Source organism: Oncorhynchus nerka, linkage group LG19 (assembly GCF_034236695.1).
Source record: "Oncorhynchus nerka isolate Pitt River linkage group LG19, Oner_Uvic_2.0, whole genome shotgun sequence".
NCBI lineage: Eukaryota > Metazoa > Chordata > Actinopteri > Salmoniformes > Salmonidae > Oncorhynchus > Oncorhynchus nerka.
In genome coordinates, this window is record NC_088414.1 from 28,645,448 (window position 1) to 28,658,379 (window position 12,932).

General features: G+C 42.5%; 1 protein-coding gene across 1 annotated transcript; it reads right to left on the reverse strand.

Annotated features, from left to right (window-relative positions):
* Positions 1–94: 94 nt before the first annotated feature.
* Positions 95–1,678, reverse strand: LOC115147034 (small ribosomal subunit protein uS12m-like). The gene is made up of 3 exons (XM_029689026.2): positions 1,545–1,678; positions 1,372–1,422; positions 95–792 (listed from the first exon to the last, which is right to left on the reverse strand). The coding sequence occupies exons 2-3, from the start codon at positions 1,418–1,420 to the stop codon at positions 407–409; spliced, it is 435 nt and encodes a 144-aa protein (XP_029544886.1). The 5' UTR covers positions 1,421–1,422; positions 1,545–1,678; the 3' UTR covers positions 95–406.
* Between the last annotated feature and the right edge of the window lie 11,254 nt (positions 1,679–12,932).

Here is a 12,932-nt window from a genome sequence, read left to right on the forward strand (position 1 = left end):
TCATTCGCCTGTTTCTCCAGATTGTAGTCTAATCGGGTGGTTTCTCAAATGTCAAAATAAAATTGACAAATACAGAACATATAATACACTAACATTGCAAATATTAATTTAATTTTAATGGAACAATATAAAATGCAGCAGTATCAAGATCTGAAAATAATATAATTGTATTTCTTAACTAATTTGAATCGGGCAAATCCTCTTCGAGCTGACTGCTCATCTCTGGAAACAGAGGACCGGTTGCTGAAGTCCACAAAACAAAAAGGGAACTACTGATACATGGGATAAATCACAAGATAAGATAAAGATAAATCACTGGATCCAACTCATGTTTAAACTTACGCATGTATTATGCAAACACAACAAAAAACACATTCGCACCCCACCGCCCTCTCCCATGTCCCTATTAGTTATTTTTCTTCTTCACAACATGGGCACAGTCATATTTTCCCCTAACCACAGTCAGCTTGACTCCTGGCAGGTCCTGTGTCCTGCCCCCCTGCACCAGCACTACGTTGTGCTCCTGGAGGTTGTGTCCCTCCCCAGGAATGAACACCACTGCCTCCTTGCCGTTACTGAGGCGGACTCTGGCACATTTACGGTTGGCCGAGTTTGGCTTCTTCGGTTTCCGGATCATTGTCTTCAGGATTACCGCCTTCAGCTGGGGGCGGCCGAACATGGCGCTGACGCTCGGGGGAGGGGCCGATGGCTTTCCACGGCGATGCATCTGATTCAGCGTAGCCATAGTTCTGGAGAGGACAGGTCCAGACCATTGGGAGACAGACTGAGACACTGTATTAGGGTACAAAGAGTGCATAAGAGATCTACTCCAATTTATAATGTCGAGAGTAAAAACTGTAAACATAACTGGTGTTGGCTACAGATTTTCTATAATCAACTTTTGTTGATTTAAAAAATTGTCCCAGGGATGAGGGAACCCTGCGGTCTGATAAATGGGCCTCAATAAGATGCTGAGGGTATTCTGAAGTAGGGATGGGCAATCATCTTCACAAAAGGTGCAGTGAGGGAACAGGCTTTCACTCCAGCTAATGCAGTACCGTACTTCATTCACCTTAACATTTAATCATCATCTGCTCTACAATAAATACTTATTTTTAGTGTAATCAACGGAGTTCATGGCTTCAAGCAAACTGGCCCTAACAAGGTAAGATAACCCACCCCTGCAGGTCTGAAGTCAAGTGCATGGATAATGACTTTCACTGTCAACCGTCTGTGTGTGTGAGTGTGTAATATGATTATACTACTGTATTATGTGACATTTAGCAGACGCTTTTACCCAAAGCAACTTTACAGTCATGTGTGCATACATTTTTTTGGTGTGTGTGTAATACGAATGCACGATGACATTACCTTGCAGAAATGATGTCAACGCTGGTCTCAGACTCCCCAATAAAGCCATCCCTGCAAAAGAGTCAAAGACAGGATTTAGGGGGAACCTGTCTGTGTCACACTGGTAACCTTGCAGCTAACCCTACCATTAACTCTAGTCTAAAACCGTGTTCTATAGTATTTTCAAATCGTACCTGCTGCTTTTCAGTTCCTGTCCAAGGATAAACCACCCACGTGTGTTTTCAAAGTATATAACAACTTGTAATATGGAAAATAAGAAATGTCACACAAAAATCATAACCACTCTCAACCGTTTGACCTCCGGAAGTATTTGATATATTCTTCCGCATTGAGTGCGACAGCTTCTGTTGCAGATTTTTGTAAGAGCACTACTGCCACCTACTGGTCGGGTACACGAAAATAACCACAAAACACAATGCACATTATGCTGGCCACGAATTAGAAGTGCTTGTGGATTTGATGTTGATCATTTTCTAAATAAGCCCATTTTCTAAATAAGTCCTTATGTTATAACCCTTGAAATAGACAGGGGTGGACTGGAGCTGGAGAGGTAAGCCAAAGCAGTGTCAAATTAGAGTTGAGGTCAATTCTGTTTAAAATCCATCCCAAATTGATTATAGTCAAATTGTCCTTGAAATATTGATAACTCATGACAGTAGGCTACATTATTTCATTTTCTCTAGGGACTTCAAATCAAGTGGCTTTCCCAATCAGGTGGTATTTTACCGGCAGGTTATGAGTCTAGAAAATATGTTCAATGAAAGATGACAGATCGTGGGTCTCACACCGAGGTAAAGGCAGTTTCAGATTAGATATTCGACGGATATGTTCATCTCACACGTTTTTACATGAATTTTTCTAAATGTAACCTTTCAACAGCTCCTTGGTCACGTGACCTAATGACTTCAAACAAGGTTGAGAATGTACACTCAGTGGGCCTACACATTGCACACCCTTTAGTTTGTCCATTTTCATCTCACAAGATTTTACATTCATTTTTCAACATTTAGAATTCCAATAGCTCCTTGGTCATGTGACCTACTGACTTCAAACATGGTGCAGAATGTACCCTTCTATATTGCACACTTGTTTGTGTGCTGTAAAATCATGCGGTTTAACATACATTTTTCATAGTTTTAAATTTCAATAGCTCTTTGGTGTTGTCAATTACACACTTAAGAAGCGTGCAGTGAACCCATATTGCATAACCTCTAGTTATGTCTCTTCTATATTGTTGTACATTAATATTAGTTTGGCAATTACGGGGTTCAGTCCAGTGTTGTGTTTACCCTTTTCTTTAATATTTATCTATAATAATTGGCAGTTCTAAGTTCTTATTTTCCCTGTTTTTAATTTTTCCACAGTATGTAACAGCGGTACACAATAGGAGAGAGACAGATATCTCCTTTCGTCGTTAATATCAACCATAAATGAAAAGGGCAAAGTACGAGAGTCATACTATTAATTGTCCAAAGCAGGGATGGAGAGTGAGCTGGTGAGGTAGGCTGCAGTGGGTTTGCTGGTCAATACATATACTGAACATTTAACCACAGCAATGGTGGCCAGTATATCAATGAATAAAAATGGAATATTGACAAATGAAACAGAAATTGTATACCTTTAATATTTTCCAACATGTCAACAGACACTTAACTTGAAATAAGTATGAAACATTTCACAGTGTTAACTTTCTCTTTATCCCTGGTTGATGTACATGTCAGAGCCTCTTCAGTGTGGGTGGGGTATAGCATACATTTTCAACAACAAAGACTACACTTCCTGTTTGTGTTCTTCACTCTGTTGAACTCTTTTGTCTTCATTGCTAGTTACAGCACATGGAACCACCGTTGGCAGGCAAAACATTCAATCTAAAACAAAACAAAGCGTAACACCTTATAAATAATATCAATGTAGTATGACGAATTAGCCATCCATTTGTGTTATATCATAAATTGTCTTACATGCCATCACTGTTGTCAAAAGATTATAAACATGTTAAATAAAGTTACTAACCCAGTCAGTCTTTGTGCCACATCCAGGTTCTTTATCAGTGGCACACATGAAGCAGTTGTTGGCTTTGTTGAACTCTGAAATCATAGGCATGAACTGAACATATTGCTGACACAACTACATAAAAATAAAGAATTTACATTTAATTTCAATTAAATGTCATTTACATACCAGACATTTTTTGTATATCCTCAGCCATTTCTATTGAAATTTTACATTTTAAAATGTTCATGTCAAATCATGTGAAATGAAAATGGACAAACTAAAGGGTGTGTAATGTGTAGGCCCACTGAGTGGACATTCTGAACCTTGTTTGAAGTCACATGACCAAGGAGTTATTGAAATTCTAAATGTTGAAAAATTCATGTAAAATCTTGTGATGAAAATGTACAAACTAAAGGGTGTGCAATATAGAAGGGTAGTCAGTGGACGTTCTGGACCTTGTTTGAGTAAAGTAGGTCACATGATCAATGAGTTATTGAAATTCGAATGTAAAAAAAGTTTGTACTTTGTTTACGCTCCCTAACTAATTGAACTAGAAATACAAAATACTGCTTACATTTCCACATGTTTATTAGCTTCGGAAAACAAATTAATGTCCAAATCGTGAAAATAATACATGTGCAATGTTCTGCGCAATTTTTCCAAAATAATGACACTTATTTGGAATCTGTTCCTATTTCTAAGTGGTCTGAGAGCGCGAATATCCGTCGAATATCCAACTTGAAACTGTCTTTACCTCGGTGCTTCTCACTAGTTTGTTTTTCCTATTTGGTAAACAAACAGTTCGATGTTTATAATTGTTAGAAAAATAATATCAGTTGAGATCCACGAAAGTGTTTCCAGTTTTTTTTTCAATCACTAACCACGTTTCCATGCAAGTAAACTCGTACAGTATAAAATAAAAATCATAGCAGCTGTGATGGAAAGAGGAAGTTTCGGTGTAATTTTATAAATGCTGACAGATAATATGTTCGTTCGACATGGTGGGATCTTTTGTGTTGGTAAAATTAATTATGCAGGAAGGTGGTGGAAACGCCTTTATGCGCAAATAGTTATATAATAACCCAACCTTGCAACAACCATCATATTGAGATAAATTTGGAGTCACTCAATGATATGGTGTTCACAGTCTGTAGCTGTTGGCTACAGCACAGGTGTCAAAAGACATTAGTAGGCACATTTGCTATATAACGCAACCGTTTTTGTGACAAAACTATGGGTAGAGTTGAAAATGCGATGGAAACACGTTGAACTTAAACATTTTATTCAGTACATGACAACTTGAGCGCAAAAGTAAGAAGTCAATGCACTACGTCATCAAATATCGAGTTTTATCCTCAAGTCCAATTGCTGGAAACAGCGCATGCATTCTTTATGTGGGTTCTAGAATATTCACATGACAATCTGTTGCCAGTTGGATGAAAACCTGGCTACTGGTGCAATTTTCACAAGTAGGTTGTACTTTTTCACAATTCTAAGCAAAAACACCTAGTTCGTGTTTCAGAACTTTAATCACATTTTCAAATGACTGAGTACAAGAAACAAATTCACAGTCACTTGTTCACTGCACCAAAACACTTTCAAGTTGGATACATATTCAACCTAAGCATCTGCTTTTCAAAACGTTTTAAATTATTTTCTTGTCATTTGTTAACAATACTGTCACGAAGTGGAATGTGACAGGTTATTTTAGATCTGGGTTGGGCAGGCAGACTGAAGTAAAGACCAACACAAAGGACCAGTTTCAAAACATGTATTTATAAGGCATGGTTTTGGGTTAAACCATTCAACACATTCAAGTCAAATCGTCAAAACACATAATTTCAGTTCTTGGTATCAGTTTCCTTCAGTTCAGTCCTACTTTAAAAACCATGCTATTGAAAACATAAACCCCAACAAAACAAAAGGGGCACAGGAAGTGTTGCAGCCCAGGAGGCAGGTGTCCATTTTCTAATTTCAAGCTCAACACAAGTATCAACCATGCTTCTGTCATTTTACACCCACTGGATCTTGTAGCACTGTTGAGTTCTATGAAAGAGGCTCCTATTTCTAGCGCTCTCTCATTCTATCCTTCCTGCCCTTGCGTCCTTGTGAAAACTCAAGAGGGACGAAAATAGACTGGACCTAAATGAGGACAGTGATAAAAGGGTAGGAAGACATGCAAGGAGGACTTGAGATGTTTTTTTCCCCTTCCGCCATCTCACTTGTTCTCTCTCAACCTCTCCGCCCACAATTTAGTTTTCCTTTAATCTTCCCTTTTTTACACATCTGTGTTCTCTTGTTCATTCAGCCGTACCTCATTCATGGAAACCATCTCCTTATTAGTAATTGTCACCATACTCATCTATCCCTGTTCTCTCCTTCCTAGCTTTGCATCCCCTCGCTACTTCATCTGCTCTACACAGAACCACACACACACACACACACACGTGGCGGTCGGTGCCATCTAAGATGTGGGGACGATTTTAGTTTGTTTGAGCATGACTTTATTTCTATCACAGCATATTGGATGGCTGTCATTCAAATTCCATTCAGCCAGCTCAATGTAACATCGATAGATTTAGGCTACTACACATGATACTAAAATTTTCCCTATACCCATCATGAGGTTGCTTACAATCTAGCCTATGAATGAAAGTTTACAACGTAGATGCACAGGTTGAGAGAAAATTGAGTAATCAAGGTGACTGACAGTGAGTGACACATGTAATACCGCCTTGCACACTGTATTCTATTCTATCTTAGTCTATGCCGCTCTGACATTGCTCATCCAAATATTTATTAGTTCTGAATTCCATTCCTTTAGATTGTATGTAATGTTAGATATTACTTGTTAGATATTACTGCACTGTTGGAGCTAGAAACACAAGCATTAATTGAATCCATTTTAGAATAAGGCTGTAATGTAACAAAATGTGGAAAAAGTCAAGGTGTCTGAATAAAATGTTATTTGTCACATATTTCTTCAGCAGATGTTATTGCGAGTGTAGCGAAATGCTTGTGTTCCAGCTCCAACAGTGCAGTAATATATAAGTAATATCTAACAATACACATAATCTAAAGTAAAGGAATGGAATTAAGAACATGTAAATACTAGGACAAGCAATGTCAGAGCGGCATAGACTAAGATACAGTAGAATAGAATACAGTATATACATATGAGATGAGTAATACATAGACTAAGATACAGTAGAATAGAATACAGTATATACATATGAGATGAGTAATACATAGACTAAGATACAGTAGAATAGGATACAGTATATACATATGAGATGAGTAATACATAGACTAAGATACAGTAGAATAGAATACAGTATATACATATGAGATGAGTAATACATAGACTAAGATACAGTAGAATAGGATACAGTATATACATATGAGATGAGTAATACATAGACTAAGATACAGTAGAATAGGATACAGTATATACATATGAGATGAGTAATACATAGACTAAGATACAGTAGAATAGAATACAGTATATACATATGAGATGAGTAATACATAGACTAAGATACAGTAGAATAGGATACAGTATATACATATGAGATGAGTAATACATAGACTAAGATACAGTAGAATAGAATACAGTATATACATATGAGATGAGTAATACATAGACTAAGATACAGTAGAATAGAATACAGTATATACATATGAGATGAGTAATGCAAAATATGTAAACATTATTAAAGTGGCCAGTGATTTCAAGTCTATGTATATAGGGCAGCAGCCTCTAATGTGCTAGTGTTGGCTATTTAACAGTCTGATAGCCTTGAGATAGAAGCTGCTTTTCAGTCTCTCGGTCCCAGCTTTGATGCACCTGTACTGACCTCGCCTTATGGATGGTAGCAGGCGGAACAGGCCGTGGCTCGGGTGTTGGATTTCCTTGATGATCTTTTTGGCCTTCCTGTGACATCGGGGGCTGTAGGTGTCCTGGAGGGCAGGCAGTGTGCCCCCGGTGATGCGTTGGGCAGACCGCAACACCCTCTGGAGAGCTCTGCGGTTGCGTGCGGTGGAGTTGCCGTTGCCGTACCAGGCGGAAACCATATGCTTGTGAAAATAGTACCAAAGTGATTTTTAAAAAACCTGTAAATTCAGACAGTGAGTGAAATACAGTATATTGTTATATATAACCCAGGTATTTCAGCAGTGCATTGTACACTACACTATAATTTCAAATGGTAGAACATAGAGTGACATTCCACTTTGTCCTATTAAAGCACACTGGCTGATGGAGAATGATGATGTAGTATTCATGGCAACATCCATGTATGATTTGGTTTCACCTTCCAACATAAATTGAGGTCAAATGGAAACATTTATGTGGTAAAAATATAGCGGTAATCAAACTATATATGTTAACTAGGAACTACATCATTTGTGTTCAGTAGTTATCCGTTTTTAGTAGTTTATTAAGTGATGGTTAATTGTATTTTCACAGCCCACTAATTGTCCCAGTTAATTCAGCAAGCATTCCCATTGGACAATTCACCTGATCATGTGACTTTGATTCCCTCATGTTTTTGTGTTCTCTGCCACTGCCAACAGGAGGTGGATGAAGGGCCAGGAGGGTGGATGGCATTTATGCTTTTTTAATTTGTATTATTTGGTGCAATTTTCACGTGGTACATTTTCACAACGCTTTAGTACAAAACTCAAAACAGATCATCAAAAAGGTCGCTGTTTCATCACTGTGAGCAGGTTTTAAATTCACTAAGTAACACACACAATAATACAGTCACTTTTTCACCAAACTCAATTGGTGTTTCATATTGCAATACATGTTCATATAAAGTAATTGATTTTGACAATGTGATGCTCACATTACTTTTGATATGATTGTTTTCTCATTGTTGAAATACATTTGACTATTACTTCATCCGACTGCTCTTAATTGATCATCGCTAAACCATTTGGTAAACCTATAGATTTTAAATCAGTTTGTCTACAACAAATTTTGATAACTACATAATGAAAATGTATGTTTATAAAGTATGCTATATATACTCTAATGTACTATTATGATGACTATTCTGATTTTTACTTCACAGTGAGTAAAAAAAGAAAGAAATATTGATAAGATCAGAGATATACTGTATGTAATGCATCCCAAAATGAAGTTGCTGGCCAATACAGTACTGTAATATATGGCATTACAGTAACATAGCAGGGTTTGTATCCAAATGGACAACAGTGAGTACACACATTTTTGTATGTGACCCCAGTGGGAATCAAACCCACAACTCTGGTGCTGCTAGTGCCATGCTTTTACTAACTGAGCCACACAGGACTACTACAATACATAAGTACAATACAATACTGTAAAATTCAATACATAATTACAATACCAGTAGTAGGGATAGGATTGCCACCCCCATGAGCATGCCATCCTCCTCCAGTCCATGGTTGAGGCATACATTGACAGCAATTCAGACCTATTTCAGGCTTGGATTCACCATGCCAAAAGATTTTCCCCCAGGTGCATGAACAACGAGGACATTTACTGAAATGTCGATGAGTACCTATGGCCAAATGCTCAAGACAGGCTTGATGCAAACTAGTGCCTGCTAAACATTTATGTTTCTGTCATTGATTTCATTTGTTTCATTTGATTACAATAAGCCTATGTCGTAGTTATATCCAAACAATACGTTTACTTTTTGCATCAATGATTGTAATCTTGAATGATCACACCTTTTGATCACTCATGGGAAAGAAATGATGGGAAAAATGTTGTCTTTTTTTATGGGTAATGGAAGTGTATTGCATAATGTGAAAAAGGTGTAATGTGCTGTAATTTACAGTACTGTATCATATTACATTCTAAGGGCAATTTTGAAACATGTATTTTTTTCTATTGGATTAAATGGTTGTTAAAACAATTAGATAGCACACAATGGGAGGCAGGTAGCCTAGCAGTTAAGAGTGTTGGGCCAGTAACCAAAAGGTTGCTGGTTCAAATCCCCAAGCTGTCTAGTGGAAAAATCTGATATGCCCTTGAGCAAGTCACTTCACCATAATTTATCTGGATAACAGTGATTAAAATGATGTTGTCTTTTGGTGATTTAAATAAATGTTCTAAAGGTATTTCAGAGTAAACTTATATTGTGGATCAATGGTTGCATGTTGAAAGATGTCTCCAAACAAAATGAATGCACAATAAAAGGTTTTAATATAAGACTTGTTGCGTTACAGGTGTTACCAGCTTGGATCACCACATACTTGTGAAAATAGCATCAAAACAATTGTAAAAACCTGTAATATCATTCTTGTCACACACTGATCTGTTTCACCCGTCTTTGTGATTGTCTCCAGCCCCCTCCAGGTGTCGGCCATCTTCCCCATTATCCCCTGTGTATTTCAACCTGTGTTCTCGGTTTGTCTGTTGCCAGTTCATCTTTTTTGTTTAAATCAACCAGCGGTTTGTGTCTCAGCGCCTGCTTTTTCCAGTCTCTCTTTTCTCTCCCTCCTGGTCTAGATTCTTGCCTGTCCTGACTCCGAGCCCGCCTGCCTAACCACTCTGCCTGACCCTGACCCTGAGCCTGCCTGCCTAACCACTCTGCCTGTCCTGACTCCGGGCCCGCCTGCCTAACCACTCTGCCTGACCCTGAGCCTGCCTGCCTAACCACTCTGCCTGACCCTGAGCCTGCCTGCCTAACCACTCTGCCTGTCCTGACTCCGAGCCCGCCTGCCTAACCACTCTGCCTGACCCTGAGCCTGCCTGCCTAACCACTCTGCCTGACCCTGAGCCTGCCTGCCTAACCACTCTGCCTGTCCTGACTCCGAGCCCGCCTGCCTAACCACTCTGCCTGACCCTGACCCTGAGCCTGCCTGCCTAACCACTCTGCCTGTCCTGACTCCGAGCCCGCCTGCCTAACCACTCTGCCTGACCCTGAGCCTGCCTGCCTAACCACTCTGCCTGACCCTGAGCCTGCCTGCCTAACCACTCTGCCTGTCCTGACTCCGAGCCCGCCTGCCTAACCACTCTGCCTGACCCTGAGCCTGCCTGCCTAACCACTCTGCCTGACCCTGACCCTGAGCCTGCCTGCCTAACCACTCTGCCTGACCCTGACCCTGAGCCTGCCTACCTAACCACTCTGCCTGACCCTGAGCCTGCCTGCCTAACCACTCTGCCTGACCCTGACCCTGAGCCTGCCTGCCTAACCACTCTGCCTGTCCTGACTCCGAGCCCGCCTGCCTAACCACTCTGCCTGACCCTGACCCTGAGCCTGCCTGCCTAACCACTCTGCCTGTCCTGACTCCGAGCCCGCCTGCCTAACCACTCTGCCTGACCCTGAGCCTGCCTGCCTAACCACTCTGCCTGTCCTGACTCCGGGCCCGCCTGCCTAACCACTCTGCCTGACCCTGACCCTGAGCCTGCCTGCCTAACCACTCTGCCTGACCCTGAGCCTGCCTGCCTAACCACTCTGCCTGTCCTGACTCCGAGCCCGCCTGCCTAACCACTCTGCCTGACCCTGACCCTGACCCTGAGCCTGCCTGCCTAACCACTCTGCCTGACCCTGAGCCTGCCTGCCTAACCACTCTGCCTGTCCTGACTCCGAGCCCGCCTGCCTAACCACTCTGCCTGTCCTGACTCCGAGCCCGCCTGCCTAACCACTCTGCCTGACCCTGAGCCTGCCTGCCTAACCACTCTGCCTGACCCTGACCCTGAGCCTGCCTGCCTAACCACTCTGCCTGACCCTGACCCTGAGCCTGCCTACCTAACCACTCTGCCTGACCCTGAGCCTGCCTGCCTAACCACTCTGCCTGACCCTGACCCTGAGCCTGCCTGCCTAACCACTCTGCCTGTCCTGACTCCGAGCCCGCCTGCCTAACCACTCTGCCTGACCCTGAGCCTGCCTGCCTAACCACTCTGCCTGTCCTGACTCCGAGCCCGCCTGCCTAACCACTCTGCCTGACCCTGACCCTGAGCCTGCCTGCCTAACCACTCTGCCTGCCCCTGACCCTGACCCTGCCTGCCTAACCACTCTGCCTGCCCCTGACCCTGACTCCGAGCCCGCCTGCCTAACCACTCTGCCTGCCCCTGACCCTGCCTGCCTAACCACTCTGCCTGCCCCTGACCCTGACTCCGAGCCCGCCTGCCTAACCACTCTGCCTGCCCCTGACCCTGACCCTGCCTGCCTAACCACTCTGCCTGCCCCTGACCCTGGCCCTGCCTGCCTAACCACTCTGCCTGCCCCTGACCCTGAGCCTGCCTAACCACTCTGCCTGACCCTGACCCTGACTCCGAGCCCGCCTGCCTAACCACTCTGCCTGCCCCTGACCCTGACCCTGCCTGCCTAACCACTCTGCCTGCCCCTGACCCTGACCTTGAGCCTGCCTAACCACTCTGCCTGCCCCTGACCCTGACCCTGAGCCTGCCTAACCACTCTGCCTGCCCCTGACCCTGACCCTGAGCCTGCCTAACCACTCTGCCTGCCCCTGACCCTGACCCTGAGCCTAACTAACCACTCTGCCTGCCCCTGACCCTGGCCCTGCCTGCCTAACCACTCTGCCTGCCCCTGACCCTGGCCCTGACCCTGACCCTGACCCTGGCCCTGCCTGCCTGCCGACCTGTACCTTTGCCCCCCTCTGGATTACCGACCTCTGTCGTACCCTGGACCTGCCTGCCGCCGACCTCTGTCGTACCCTGGACCTGCCTGCCGCCGACCTCTGTCGTACCCTGGACCTGCCTGCCGCCGACCTCTGTCGTACCCTGGACCTGCCTGCCGCCGACCTCTGTCGTACCCTGGACCTGCCTACCGCCGATACTGTTGCCCCACCTCTGGTTTACAGACCCCTGCCTGCCTTGACCTGTCTATTGCCTGCCCCTGTTGGAATATTAAACTATTGTTTATTTGATGTGGTCTGCATCTGGGTCTTATCTTCATACCTCATAATTCTAGTTGATATATTAAAGGGTACATCTGTCAGGTCTGTGTGTGCGTGCGCAAATGCAGGCACATTCAGGCCTGTGGCTCAGTCTGAGCTGCTGATTGTGTGACAGGCGTCACAATGTACGTCAGAACTGTCCCTGACTCTCATCACACAATGGAGAGAATAAGGGAGAGGCAGATGGATAGAATGACAGTGTCTAAATGATCAGTAAAAGACAAACACTTCCAAATATATTTTAATAGAGTTGCTTTTGATTGGTATCCAAATACGTCACCACAAGAGAAAAATACATTGACAACAAGACAAAAACACATTAACAATCTCCATTACTCATTCAGTACAGTAGCTAATGTACTGGATGTCATTAAAAAAAATCAAATACAGAAATCAGAGTTATATAATATATGAATGTACAGCATACAGTGTATTATTGGTACACTGGTAATACACACTGTTCACTCCACTTTTAGAGTCATATATAGTCAATAGATCAGTCAAACACAGTATGTGAACAGAACATATATTTTCACATTATTCTATACAAACACTATTGTGTATAATATAATCATTTAATTTCTAAAATATAGAAATCAAACCTTTACTATGTGGTATAGACAATGCCACATTGTGTACTTTGACAC

What these genes read in the sequence shown, in the direction of transcription:
- LOC115147034 (XM_029689026.2), bottom strand. Translation starts at nt 1,420, where the DNA reads ATGGCTTTATTGGGGAGTCTGAGACCAGCGTTGACATCATTTCTGCAA. An exon ending in GTTGACATCATTTCTGCAAG is followed by an intron (nt 793 to 1,371) that starts GTAATGTCATCG and finishes ACCCTAATACAG; the next exon opens with TGTCTCAGTCTGTCTCCCAA.